A 15,871-nucleotide genomic window follows, 5' to 3' on the forward strand; every position below is an offset into this window, starting at 1 on the left:
GAAAAACGAACTACAACATATTAACGCCAAACATTCGGTAGAATTTATAGAACATTGTAAAATATATATATATATATATATATATATATATTATTGATGAAAATCACAGCATGTTCGGCGTTAGTTAACTTCCAATCATTTTCAAGTTTTTTTTAATTCAAAACCAATGCATGATAGAACAAAAAAGCTTCTTCCGTTTATTTTATGCATGATAGAACCTTCTTTCGGGTTGCCAGTCCGGATATAGAAAGTTTCATTCAGTTGAAACAGCACTTTTGCAGTTAGTTATGTATCTGAGTGTCATTTGATACCAAAAATATATCTGTTCTGGCTCTACTTGACATTGAGTGCGGCATTTGATTGCGTCGATTATGCCATTCTCGTGCAAAGGCTGATTAAGTTATGGAGTGTCTGGAAGGGCCTTGGATTTGTTTAAATCCTACCTTAGTGGGAGATCCCAGCAGGTGTCCTTTATTGATGTACTTCTACCAAGGAATATTTTGAATACGGTGTACCGCAGGAGTCCGTTCTTGGTCCTACTTAGTTTCTTCTGTACACTGCGGATGTGTTTGAAATTATTGACAGATACGGTTTTAAGGGTTTTGAATTAGCGGATAATATCCAGGATGTAGCAAAAACTGTGCCTGGATCGGTTTGTCTGACATAGATGTTTGGATGACGCAAAATGGTATTCAGATGAACCAAACTAAAACACACATTTTACCTATAGGCACCTGGCAACAGTTGTCTAAAATAACTGCTAAGTCTATTAAAATCAATGACAATGTTATAAATTTTTCTAGTTCGGCGACTGTGCTTGGTTTTATTTTGGAATCCAAGCTGTCGATGAACCGGCAAATAAAGTCTTTGTTTAAATCTTGCACATTTCAGTTACGTTTGCTGAAAAAAATGAGAAAATGTTTAACCTAAGACGCATTGAACTTTTTGGTTCATTCTTTCATCCATGCTCCATAACAGTTTTTATTACGGAATATCAAAGCGTGAATTAATGTTGCAGCCAATTCAAAACAGGGCGGCTAAGGTTGTCGTTGGGTGTAGTAGAGTTGACTATGTGAGCCCAAAACTGGAGGAATTGCATTAGTTGCGTGCTGATAAGAGAATTATTTTTAAATTATGTGTGGCACCACAAAATATGATCGATTTGTTTACAATAATAGAACAAAGTTGACAAAATATGAGGTCTGTTGATTTAAATTTTGTGTGTGTGCCAAAGACAAACCTTTGCTTTGGTGTGGTCGGACCACGATTGTGGAATAACCTTCCAAACACTTTGCGCAGTGGTGATTTTGCTCTTAGTCAATTTAAGAGAAGACCACACACACGCACACACACACGCACGCACACACACACAGACAAATACACACGCACATATATATATATATATACATATATATATATACATATATATATATATTTAAGTAAATAAATATATATATATATGTGCACATGTAAATATATATATAATATAGTTATTAATGTATAACATCCAACTTGTGCTCGTAACGAATACTAATTTATAACATCCATCTTCAAATACGATCAAACATAACAGAGATTGGGAAATTACATTAGTAAATATTCAATATCAGTTTCATTGTCAGGTTATTTTCCGGTGTTTCGACATTAATTTGTTATTAAGGTATGCGTAATTGCGTATAAGTATATTTATATATATATCTATGTGCACATGTAAATATATATAATATATATAATGTAAAACATCCAACTTGTACTCGTACCCTCTCTTTAAATGCGATCACACATAACAGTTATTGGGGAAATTACGTCGGCAAACATTAAACATCGGTTTCATTTTCAGAAATTTGTAAGTTTCACTTGCGTACCTAGATTTTACGCATTTGATTTTTGTTTAGTTGGTGAAAATGCCTGCTAGTTATATATTTTAGTAAAATTCGTTTTTGACAATTTATTGATAACAATCTATATTACATTATCTTATAAAAAGAATCATCGTTTATCATTTAATGATTTAATAATGCAACATAAAGAAAAAAAATTATGATTATTACACCTTTTAACCTTTATTGATTATTCTGATTGCAGAATATTTATAAAATGCACTGTTCTAACTTTAATGGCACAAATGGTCGTTAATTTAATATTTATTTATTTATTGTATTTTTTATACTAATATTAAAATTCGTTTTTGACCATTTATTGATAAAAATCTATATTGTCAAATGGTTTTCACAGTGAATGCAGACTTCTCCGAAGAAGCTAACGGCTGCAGTTATGCATTTCAAAACTTTCCTTCTACCAAAAAAAAATTATTTTATTTGGCGTCACTTGGGCTATTCGTTGTATTTATAATTGGATCGATGATTTTGGCGTCTGTAAAAATTTTTTACTTAGATGAAAAATTAAATAAATTAAGCCATGGAGCTGTGCACACCAATTATAAAAATCCATTCAATCAATCCAAAAAGGTAAATTCATGCTGCTTATATAAAATAAATTTTATTAAAAGATGCAAACTGATATGTTTCTAAAATTTAAACATTAACTATTCAACTATTTTGAGTTTGATTTATTTAAAATGAAACAAATATTTCACATCGTTACAGAAATCTAACGGATTATATGGTTTGTTATATTTTTTATTTTATTACGTTAAAACTTGTTTTGTTCAACATTTAACACTACTACGTTTAGGTGATTTTTAGAAACTCTTAAAACTTTACGAACAATGATTGCAGATAAAAGGAACTTAATCTAATAGCGTTTTACTAAATAAACACTAAATAACTTCATGAATAAAATATAACTTTTTATAAACTTTTTGACAAAAATTTGTTAACAAAATTGTATTATTTTACGATAAAAATTGAAAAAGTGTAAAGCAAAAAAATGCTTCTAATAATGTCATTTTAAATAGTGCCATGGCAAGCGACTGAGGCGTATTATTATTTTTACAACAAACACACTGTCTATAAATATACGCGATTCACACACGTTAACATGTAATGGCCGGGGATTTCTTTACATTCAAAACCAGACACTGCCTCAACAATGCCAGGTACTTAAACCATTACACCATCGAGATTGGCGGTTACTTTTGGTATTGCTGAGATGGCTAAGGATTTGTTTACCTCGTTTTTGATGGATCAAACGCAAAAAGTTTTCTTTGATTGATGGTGGTGATTAGTATTCCGCAGGGTTCAGTATTGGAGACAATTCAATTTTTGATGTATGTTTCAGATCGACCTGGTATGGTGAAAAAACATGGTCTTGAAGTTCACTTCTATGCTGATGATCTTTAGATTTATTTTGCTGGATTAGCAAAAGATGCTGGAGTAATTTCAGAAAGGTTGATTAGATGTATTGATGGCCTAAATGATTGGTTGAATCTAATTCGTTTGAAGTTAAACCCTGATAAAACAGAGTTAATATGGTTTGGATTCAGAAAGGTTATGGGTGAAATTTGTAGTACAACTTTTTGATGTTTTTAGTAACTGGTTGCAAGCAGTTAAGACGGTCGAAAACCTTGAAGAACTGTTCGACAATTCATTGACTATGTTAGCCATGCATTGAAACTTGGTACAACTTGTTTTCTACAGCTGCGTAAATTATATCAGACTAAAAAATGTCTCCCAGCTGATATCTTCACAAGTCTTGTGTTATCGTTTGTATAGTCGAAGTTAGATTATTGTAACTCGTTGATGTTTGATGCTGGGGTTGGTGCGGTTAAAAAAGTCAACGCATCCAGAACGCTGCTGCAAGACTGGTGTTGGGCTTGATAGACGTGATCACATAACTGGGTGGTTGGAGAATCTTTTATTGGTTGCCAGTGCGCAAGAGAATTTCTTGCAAGATGGCAGTTATTGCTCACTGTTGCATTCATGAGGGGGGGACCAAAATACTTGGAGAAGGTTTTTGTAAAAAATTTGGGCTGGACATGGGACATACTCTGCGATCAATCTTTTACGAATTGATGGTAGTCTCCAGAACAAAAACGAAACTGGGAGATAAATGTACGCAAGTTGCTTTGCCAAAGATTTGGAATGATCTACCACTGCGTCACGAAACAAAATGTTCTCGTAAAAAATTTAACCAGGAACTGAAAACGCACTGGTTCAATAAAACAATAAAATCATAACCACTGAGGAATATCTAAGATAATAATAATAGAACAAAAACAACAACAATAATAATAATAATACCATATCTTATCATAAAGTTGTAAATAAAAATTTTAGCTATAGTACTTGAACGTTACGTGAATCAGGAAGAATTATTATAAAATCACTTCTCATTTGGAGTATCGTAATTACGCATAATACTTTTAAAAAACACAAGCTTGAAAAATCATTTTTATTATGAATAACATATTTGTTTAAATGTTTAACACTTCGCTGTTGGAGTCAAATGAAAATTATCGGTTGGACGCCTACTCCAACCCCTCTAAAAGTTTCTGACTTCGACAAATCTTTCTACTCCATTATTATTTATTATTAACGGGGTTTAAAGTGGTTCAGAAGATTATGGTCTGTGTAAGAACCACTACTAATTAGATCTCCTAATATCCTATCTGTCCGAGTTTGGCTTTGAAGCTGTTGAATGAATTCGCAGAGACTGCATCATCGCTTAGCTCGTTCCAGGCGTTGGCCACTTTACTTCTGAAAAATCTGCTCTTTATTTTTCCATCCGAGTTTTTGAAAATCTTAAATCTGTGTCCTCGTAGTTTATCACTGTTTACTAGCCTGAAAAATCTCGAGTATGGTGTTGTTTCCCTGTTCGTGATCAATTTATATGTTTGGATTAGATCTCCTCTACATCTTCTTTTTTCTAATGATGTTAAGTCGCATTTTTTCAATCTCTCATCGTATTCCATTTTTCCGATTCCTCTAATCATTCTTGTGGCTCTACGTTGTACTTTTTCTAAAACTTCCTTATCTTTTTGCATATATGGGCTCCATGCTTGAACACAGTACTCCAGATGAGGTCTGACTAGGGTTTTGTACAGTTTCAGTATGATATGCTTCTCTCTGCTGACCATTGTTCTTCTTATAAATCCCAAGATCGTATTGGCTCTGGCCGCTGCAGCTGTACATTGTCTTGACGGTTTTGTGCTTTGATGAACAATGATTCCTAGATCCTTTTCCTCCTCTGTCGATCGTAGTTCTCTTTCACCAATTTTATATTCATATCTAGCGTTTTTCCTCCCTAAGTGCATGACTGCACATTTGTCAACGTTGAAAAGCATTTGCCAGTCCTTGGACCATTGGTACAGTTTTGCTAGATCTTTTTGCAATATTTCTGCATCTTCATCGTTGTTGACTTTCACACATAATTTGGTATCATCTGCAAACTTTGAAATCTTAGAGACTATTCCTTCGTCGATGTCGTTAATGTATATCACAAATAATAGCGGTCCCAATACCGATCCCTGAGGCACGCCACTTGTTACGTCTATCCACTTCGAGTTTATTCCTTTTATCCGCACCTGTTGTCTCCTATCTTTTAGCCAATTTTTTATCCAGGCATGTGGGGTAGAAGGAAATCTGCTACAATGTGGCACCTTATCGAATGCTTTTGCAAAATCTAAATATATTACGTTTACCGAGTTATCCTGGTCTAGGTTAGCATAAACATCTTCAAAAAAATCCAATAGGTTAGATAGACAGGATCGTCCTTTCATAAAACCATGTTGGCTGTCATTGATTATGCAGTTAGAATTTAAGTGCTCGACCATATTTCTCTTGATAATTTTTTCTAATACTTTACATATAATGCAAGTTAAACTAACTGGTCTGTAGTTACTAGTTTCGCTTCTACGTCCTTTTTTGAACAATAGCGTGACGATAGCGTCCCTCCAATTCCTTGGTATATCTCCTGATCTTAAAGAGTCATTAAATATTTCGCACAGTGTGGCTCCTACTTCATGTCTTATTTCCTTTAAAAATTTTGGGTGCAGCTCATCTATTCCTGGAGTTTTATTCTCTTTGAGACTGCCTAGTATTCCGACATCCATCTCTTCTGTTATGTAAACACTTGTAAGCATCCTTTCTTGGCTTCCCCCAAACAATTTTTTTGGCTCCTTTATGTTATTTGTATTTTCTTTTGTCAGCACCGATCCAAAGTAGTTATTGAGCATCTCAGCCATTTCTTTTTCTTCCGTTACAATGTTGCCATGATCAGTCTTCAGAGGCCCCACTTTATCTTTCCTTTTTTGTTTACTTCTCATGTAACTGAAAAAGCTTTTACTGTCTTTACTTATGTTCTCACTTAGTTTTTCTTCATATTCCTTTATTGCTTTCCTGTTTGTTGCCTTTGCTAGATTTCTCTTTCCATGCCTTCGACGCTAAAAAATTTCAGCCAGTGGTTAAGTTAATGGTAAACAAAAAATTTTATGTTTGTCCTATTGATATTTTTCTTCAAAATGTTGTTATTGTAGGGAGTAGCTTTATCTTTGTCATTCATTGAGTTAATAGTTAAACCACACCCATAAGTCCAACCCGGTAACCCATCAACTCATTATTTAACGCTTAATTAAAATTTTCGTAAATAAAAATCATATTGTATTTAATAATCACATAAAAAAATTTTATTCATGAAATTAGGAATTGGCACATCGTATTTAAATCAATGCTCGGCACATTTGTTTTTGAATAGTCAAGAAAGTCAATCCAAAAGTAATTTTTATACTACATTTTGTTTAATATTGTTGTAAACACCTTTTGTTTCATCTTCGTTGAGTGCTGATTTTCCGAATTTTTTTTCAAAGATGAATACGCCATCAAAGATGAATACTTATTGGTGGATGGTTGGACATACAAAACCTACGGTGGACACTTTATTAGTGAATGTCTAGATTTTCAAAGTGATGGCATAACAGTTAGTATTTGCTTTGTACGATAATCACGTGAATTATCACTTGAAACATCTTTACAACTATAACGTATATTCTCAAAATTATTTTTATAAGCGTACTTATGTGCAGCTGAATTAGACTGAGCGCTTTTTTGACGATATCACATATGCATATGATACGTAAAAAAAAATCTTTAGTATATTTCAACATAAGATTGCCAAAAATTCTTTGTACTCAAGCAGTTAACCAAGTTCTATGCAACGGTTTAATTTAGATTAACATTTGTTTTATTATTTTTGAGGTTTACACTTTCTATTTGGTAAATAAAATGTACAATTAACAATGCGCTAATGTTAAGATGTTGAGCGCTGACGCTTAAGAAGAATTTGTTAATAAGGTAGTGAGCGGGAAGAAAATTTCGTGATACTATATATATATATAGATATATATATATATATATATATATATATATATATATATATATATGGGTTCAGACTATCGTATATAAAATTATTAAGAAATATCACCGCATTTTCCGCATTGTTGAGTCTGTAACTAAGTTTTTCAATTTTTCGAACAATTATTTTATCAATATTATTCAATTTATTCAAATTAATATTAAAATTTTTTATTTTTTGGATTCTATTTACATCCACGATCTGTCTCAGACAATTCATTTCGGCTGCTAAAATTCTGTTTTCATAGGTCTTTTTAATTATCCACGTTCACGATCCATATACATCTGTGGACCAATGACGGTTTTATATATCTTTCTTTTGGTTAATAAACTTATGTCTTTTGCTTTCCATATATGTTTTAAGCGCCCCATTGTTTGTAGAGTTATGCTTATTCTTCTTTTTGTGTCTTCCTGGTAGCTTCCGGTGCTTGTTATCTTTCGACCCACGTAGATAAAGTTTTCCACTATCTTCAGTACATCTGAATTTAGTTTAATTTAGGGGTTTCTCTTTTTCTGATAGTTTATTGCCATCATTTTTGTTTTTCTGTGTTAATATTTAATCTAAATTTGTACTTGTTTTGCTGACTCTTGTGGTAAGGTTTTGTAAATTAATTTCAGTTTCTATCAGTAATCCAACATCGTCTGCAAACTTACTTAGCTTCATGCTTTATATATATATATATATATATATATATATATATATATACAGTATTGTATAAATTTTACAGAATTTTTAGCACAAATCAATTTAAAGTTTGTCTTTTCAATTTTCCTTACTAGAATTTTCTAGAAATTGTTCAATTTATTTAAAATAGAATTATTATTCGAGTTCATCATGAAAATTTAATAAAAGTTTTGTTATCCAAATTTATCACGCAGATAGGCCTTATTTAGATTTTTCACAAATCATATTCAGTGCAGGTTTGCTTATTTTAAACAAAGCAAAGTTAGTTCTTTAGTAAAATGAGTCACTAAGTTTTTGTCGTATTCTTCATCTTTGTTGTTGTAATTTCTTTGGATAATAGTTCTATTTTCAATAAATTGAACAATTTCAAAAAAATTCTAGTAAGGAAAATTGAAAAGACACACTTTAAATTGATTAATGCCAACAAATTCGTGAGAATTCATATAATATTGTATAAAATATGGTCTTCTTCCAACATATATATATATATATATATATATATATATATATATATATGTATAAAAATATATATATATATATAAATATGTATATATATATATTGACCAGCAGGATTAATGCTTCAAAGCTGAAAATTCAGTGATATTTCCTAATAATTGTATTTACGAAAGGTTCAACTCTAATTATATATATATATATTTATAGATACATATATATATAATATATATATTTATGAGTTAAACTAACTTTGCTTTATTTATGAGTGAGTCATGACGATTTAATAAAAGCAACTTGAAGCGTACATCAAAAATGAAAGTTCCGATAGTGAATGTGGAAGAAACGTAAATTCTGATATCTGGGATAAATTTGGACACAATATATATATATATATATATATATATATATATATATATATATATAATTACAGAAGTTATCACCAGTAATACATCGCATTCAAATTCAACTGTATTCAATAATAATAAAATGAATGATCGGGATAAACACGAAACTGGTTCTAAAATAATCGGACGTTCCAATAAAGAAAATATAAAAATAAGGGCTAATAAAGTTCTTGTAAATAAATCTTTCTTCTACGTTAGTAACCTTGATAACAGTTGTACTGCCGACGACATTATGGACCATTTACGTACAAATAACATCAACGTCATATCGTGTTTTGATATCAAGCGACCTGAAACTCAGCAAGAATCATCTGCGACAACAAAATCTTTCTATAAATCTTTCAGAGTGGGAATAGATAGCCGATATACCTGCAAAGCCATTGACCCTGACATCTGGCCATCGAACATTCTAGTACGTGAGTGGTCCTTCAAAAAATCAACAAATGAAGGCATTCAGTTCACAAGCAATAAAAAAACACTCAACGAAAACCTTCAGACAACATTCGACAAAGATACGACACAAAATGGATGATTCCCAGAAATGTACCAGCAGCTCTACAGAATGGTTAACTAAAGACTTGCAAATTAATAATTATAATTATTATCAAACTGTTGAAAGTTTTTGCTTAGATTTTCTTGAAAATTTTAAAATAAAATCTAATTATTTATCACTACTACATATAAATGCACGTAGCTTATACGGTAAAATGACTACATTAGATATTTTGATTAATCAGTTTAATTCATTTTTCAATGTGATAGTCACAACTGAAACATGGCTGAACGATATCACCGCGGGCCTCATAAGTCTAAATAATTACAATTTTTTCTATAAAAATAGACAAAATAAATTAGGAGGCGATATAGGAATTTTTGTAAGGAAAGAATTTGATTGTTTTATCGATGATAACATCGAGTCTGTAGATGACATATTTGAGGCATTTAGTATAAATATTAGGTCAAATTCTTTAAATAAATTGCCATTAAAAATCATTTCTATTTACCGTCCACCTAACACAAGCATTGAGAAGTTTATCAATGAATTTGAAAATATTTTACACAAGCTCAAGAGGTGTACATATTGGGCGACTTTAATATAAATATTCTGACCAAAAATAACCACACATTGAACTTTCAGAATCTTTTGCTCTCTCATTGTTTTTATCCTTTAATTGTGTCACCTACTCGTTCCACAACTTGTTCTTCTACATTAATAGATAACATATTTAGTAATTCTTTAAATATTTACGGCAGCGGAGTTATTCTTTCAGACTTCTCGGACCATAGTTTCATTTACGCTGTTACAACAAATTCCAACTTACATGATCACGACAATGCACAAAAATATAAAAGAATCATGACAAATAATGCATTACAACAAATCAAATTCAAGCTCTCTAGTCAAGATTGGTTGTCTGTAACAGCTAACAATGATATAGATACGGCTTGTGATAATTTTTATAAAATTGTAGATGTTATTATAAACAGATATGCCCCAGTTAAATCTGTAAAATTAAAAATTAAAAAAGAATGGGTCACACAAGAAATAATAAAATTATCAAAAACGCAAAATAAACTACATAAAAATTATTTGTTAAATCCCACACAGGATAGTCTAAACAAATACAAACAGTTTAGAAATAATTTTACAGCTTATAAACGCAAAGTGTTCCAAGATTATTACCATTGTAAACTTATGACAGCTAAAAATGATGCAAAACAAAAATGGAATGTTATAAATAATATATTAAATAAAAAAATATCACATCCTAATATAAATAGATACATTCAATAAATACTTTATAGATGTAACTGACAATTTACTTAAATCGCAGCATAATCCAACAACTAATAGTAATAGCCCACTATGTAATACTTTACCTAATTCTAGATATATTCAAACTGCTGACAAAATAGAAATATTAAGTATAGTCACGAACATGAAAAATAAAAAAAAGTACTTCAGATGATACATTAAGTAACTTTATTATAAAAAAAATTATTCATGAAATACTTGTTTCTTTGACTCATATTATTAACCTCTCATTATCGCAAGGCATATTTCCAGCTTGTTTTAAAATTTCTAAGGTTGTTCTAATTCTCAAAAACGGTAACCCAGAGGATGCTTGCAATTATCGGCCAATTTCTCTTCTTTCACCTCTTTCGAAGATGAAAGAATAATGCGTACTCGTTTGAAATCGTTTGTGGCTGCAAATAACATAATGTGCAATTGTCAATATGGATATAGGCCCAAGCATTCGACCGAAATAGCTGTGCTTGAATTGATTCAGAAAGTCTTCAAGACTTTAAACAACAGAAATCTTACTTTAGGTATTTTCATAGATCTGTCAAAAGCGTTTGATGTCATAAACCACGAATTACTCTTGAAGAAATTATATATGAATGGAATAAGAGGTGTACCCTACTCGTGGTGTGAAAGCTATCTTAGGGATAGAGAGCAATATGTTGCATTAGAAGGATTTAAATCAGAATGTCTAAACATCAACAGTGGAGTTCCGCAGGGCTCTATTCTCGGACCTCTTTTGTTTGTCTTGTTAATTAATGACATTGTCAACGTGACTGATTCGGCAAATATTTTACTATATGCGGACGATACTAACATATTTTTTACTTCAAGGGATTTTAAACTGGAAAGTGATCGCATAAACCAAGAATTGCAAAAATTCGTAGATTGGTTTATTCTCAATAAATTAGGTGTTAATTTTACAAAATGTTATTCGGCCCCAGAATAATTACTAACACAATAGGCAATCTTGATATAAGAATTAACAGTCTGGCATTACCTAGATCATACTCTACAAAATTTTTAGGTGTGTTAATAAATGATGATCTTTCATGGGAACCACATATAAAATCAATTTCAACTAAGATCAATAAAATACTAGGTATATTATATAAAATCAAATCAAAAATAAACTATGACATAATGATTGAACTTTACTATACCCTAATATATCCACATTTAATTTATTGTAATTTTTTATGGGGCGGAAGTCCAGAAAGCCATTTAAATTATATTCAAAAATGTCAAAATCGGTTTATAAGACTAATATTTACTCTTCCACCGCGTACTCATATAACCAATGCTTACTATTCGACACTCAACATTTTACCCATTAAAGAATTGCACATTTATTTCACATCAATTTTTGTATTTAAATTTTTACGTCAACAGTTGCCTAATTATTTTGCCAATTTTTTCACTTTTAGCAATGACATTCAAAGGAAATTTACTAGACACACTTTTCTATTCTCATACTGTGAGATTAAAAGCTTTTCACTCAAGCATCAAACTTAATGGTCCGAGGGTATGGGATACTGTATTGCCACATGAAATTAAAACAATCAACTCATTACACTTATTTAAAAACAAGCTAAAAACTTCTTTAGTTAAAAAAAACACTTATTTTAAATAGTTTTACACTATTTTACAACTTATTTAATTTTGATGTTCTAAGTAAGCGAATTTTTCAGTCTCAGTTGTGACTATACTGTCACCTTTAGGTACTATATGAAACATGACAGTATTCATAGAATGATGTACGTGTGAGCATGTGTTTGTGTATATGTATTTATTTGACATTTCTGTTACATTTATAGTAAGAATTTGTGTGTATGTATTTATTTGACATTTTTGTTACATTAACAGTTGGAATTCTTAGTTAAGGGTGGCCTATCCACAAGTTTATCTTTTTTTGGTTATCCTTTAAATAAATAAAAATAAATAAAAATAAAAAATATATATATATATATATATATATATATATATATATATATATATATATATATATATATATATATATATAAACAAGCATTTTTTTGTCAAATACATATCATTTATTTTTTAAATCTTATTTAACTAAATTCCTATTCAATAATGTTGCTAAAAACTCTTCTATTTTTATTAAATAAAATTTATGTCAATATCGATCACCTATAATTTTATTGTCATAATGTTTACGATGCCGATCAGCTATTAATATTAAAATGAAAATTATGAGGGAGCTACGTATATTGTACGCAAATGATGAAGTTTGATAAATGTAAGTTATGACGATTTAATAAAAGCAACTTGAAGCGTATATCAAAAAGGAAAGTTCCGACAGTGAATGTGGATGAAACGTAGATTCTGATATCTCGGATAAATTTGGACAGTTATAAATCCGGTCAGTTCTCGTGTGTGGTTCGTGGAAAGGCGTACGAATAAGCGCAATTTATGAGAAATCTACTTAAAAACGGTGATAAAAGTTGACGGCTTAAAAGACTAGGGAAGGATTAAGGAATAGAAGCGAAGATGTTGTAAAAAAAATCTACAAAAAATATTATTGTGGCACTGGTATTTCAATAATTTTAATAAATCATTGAGTATTTCTGTAATTTATTTCAATAATATTAATATAATATTAATAATATTTCAAAATTTCACTGGTATTTCAATAATTTTAATAAATGATAAAAAATCGATATTAATGTCGAGGGACACATTTTATGTGACGATAAAAAAAGAGATAATAATAAGTTTTAGAAGCAAGCTATAAACATATCTCATATTACACTTGTAAGATAACTTTAGGTTAAGATTAACTTTATTACACTGATTAAATAAAAAATTTTCTTGGAGAATTAGTTGAGATAGAACGATTTGATAAAAATGTGCACACTTTTGAAATCGGAAGAAAACAATATAATCGCAAAGATCGAATTTATTTATTTTTTTGTTACATTTACAGATTAAGTCTTCTGGTTATTATTTGTTATACAGCCATCTGGCATTTGTACCACCGGTAACGGTTAAAAAAGACTATAAAAATAATTCAAAGTATAAAGAAGCGTTTTTGTTTGGGCAGCAAATTTATTCAAACCGCGATATCATATTAAAGCAATCCGAAATAACTTGGTTTCACTGGTTTCCTGAAAATGAGAATGATAATAATAATATTGTTCATAAAACACAACAAAACGCTCACCGTAAAGAACCATCTTCATATTTTGGTTGCGGAGACGACAGAGGAAGTTTCTACACGTCAAATTTATTTGGTTTGGTGTATATAAAAAAAGGTAGTGTGATAAAAGTGATGTCCACACCTGCCTCCTGGTTGTGTCGATCCAAGAAAGCTTCATACTTTGGTTTAATCAAATTTTTTGATTCTTAATAATGATTTTTATTTTTAAAATATCAAATTAACAGTATCTACCGTAAACCACAAATTTTTTAATTGACTATTTGAATATTTTATCATATTTGTATAACTATGTAAAGTGGTTACCGCAACGAAATTATATTATATAATTAGAAATATGGAATTGTTGCCGTGAAGTTAAACTTATCGGTAATAACCACACTCTTGTTCATAAATTATTAATTTTAACCAACATTGTGTCGAGTTTTTATTCATTTAATGTCAAAACAAATCATTTCCGGCATGCGTCTGGATAAAATTTGGGATGTCCGATTTTCGGTCGTAAGATTCGATTAGACAATAAAAATTAAATAAATGTCTATAATTTTAACATTTTTATAAAAAAAAAGATTGTTAGCATAACGAAGCAAAGCTTGAAAGTTCATCTAAACGAAATTGACATCTCTGCGTTATATGTAATGAATAATCTTGCTACATGGACGGGCTATGGCCCATATACAAAAAGTTGTTTTAAATTGTCAGATGTTTGAATCATAAATGTCATTTGGCAGATGTTATTTGCCGACAAATTAAAGTCAGTAACAACCAGACACAAAAACCGAAAAGCACTGGTGACGAACCACACAACATCCGTAAAGTTAAAATTAAATATATTTTCAAATTTTCATTGACTTCACCGACCGACCGTTTATGCTAAAACATATTTTGCAATAATTGATAATTTTTTTTAATTCTCATAAAATAAACAATGAACTTGAGCCGAACTACGCCGAGATCGCAGTGGTAATAAATTGCTTTTATGTATTTATATTCTGTCAACTGATGTCCCAATCTATTTCAACGCCACTATCAATCAATCTACAAACCCAGAGAAGTATTCAAGCATTCAAAACATCTGTAAACTTGGTACTTATAACGTTGTTTATAAAAATGTACAAACTACAAATCAATCAATTTTCGTTTAGCGTCTAGAGACCCAGTTCCCCCGTGGTAGGACGTTGTTTTCTTTGCCATCAATTTTTTGCGCCAAATTAGGCGATCAGTTGTATCCGTTTCGTTTAAATTTAGAGCTTTCATGTCTTGCTCGATTGTTTGCGACCAGGACTTCTTTGGACGGCCTTTGGGACGTGTGTCAGGTACTTCAACATCTGCAAGAGAAGTTATGGCACTGTCTCCACTTTGTTTGACATGACTAAACCATGGTTGTATCATGTTGTTGTGTTGCCGCATTCGTCCTTTATATTATCTAAACCAACATGACCCAGGATTTCGGTAGATTTGATGTGGTCCTTCAGACTAATTTGTTGCATCCATCGGAGCATTTGCATATCGGTTCGTTGAAGTTGTTGTTCCAGTTTGGTTGTCATTGGCCATGTTTCTGCACCATATAACAAGACTGGACGTATCACTGATTTATAAAGTCTTGATCGTAGTGGTAGTGGGATGTCACGCCGCATCAATAAAGAGGCAAGGAGATGCCATTTATTCCAGGCTGCACGTATGAGTGCTCGAACGGCAGCTTCACCTGTTCCAGTACAATCCAGAACATCCCCTAGATATTGAAACGATGTGACTTTCTCTATTTTAATGGCTTCAAAAACAGTGCTATTTCGAATTTGTTGTTGTGGATTGATGCAAGCAGGCAGGACAAACAAAATTGGACACTTTAGATAAAGTACCAATTATTTTTGAACAACGTTTGTGACACCACTGGTTACACTGCTGACACTTGATTGAATTGTTACCTACACTAGCTTTACAAACTTAACAGGGCCATCGTCCAGTAGCTGTGGATTGGATGGGTTCTCCAGTGTACATTGCTTTGGTTTTGCTGATGTTGATTTTAAATCCATG

General features: G+C 31.1%; 2 protein-coding genes across 2 annotated transcripts; both read left to right on the top strand.

Annotated features, from left to right (window-relative positions):
* Positions 1-8,937: 8,937 nt before the first annotated feature.
* On the top strand, positions 8,938-9,387 carry HELRODRAFT_178589 (hypothetical protein; the record flags this gene model as incomplete). The annotated part of the gene is made up of 1 exon (XM_009026707.1): positions 8,938-9,387. One exon carries the CDS (start codon positions 8,938-8,940, stop codon positions 9,385-9,387), a length of 450 nt encoding a protein of 149 aa, XP_009024955.1.
* Positions 9,388-12,088: 2,701 nt separating this feature from the next.
* HELRODRAFT_178590 (hypothetical protein) lies at positions 12,089-14,029 on the top strand (the record flags this gene model as incomplete). The annotated part of the gene is made up of 2 exons (XM_009026708.1): positions 12,089-12,184; positions 13,607-14,029. The coding sequence occupies 2 exons, from the start codon at positions 12,089-12,091 to the stop codon at positions 14,027-14,029; spliced, it is 519 nt and encodes a 172-aa protein (XP_009024956.1).
* Positions 14,030-15,871: the final 1,842 nt, after the last annotated feature.

Source organism: Helobdella robusta, assembly GCF_000326865.2.
Source record: "Helobdella robusta unplaced genomic scaffold HELROscaffold_49, whole genome shotgun sequence".
NCBI classification, from domain to species: Eukaryota; Metazoa; Annelida; class Clitellata; order Rhynchobdellida; family Glossiphoniidae; genus Helobdella; species Helobdella robusta.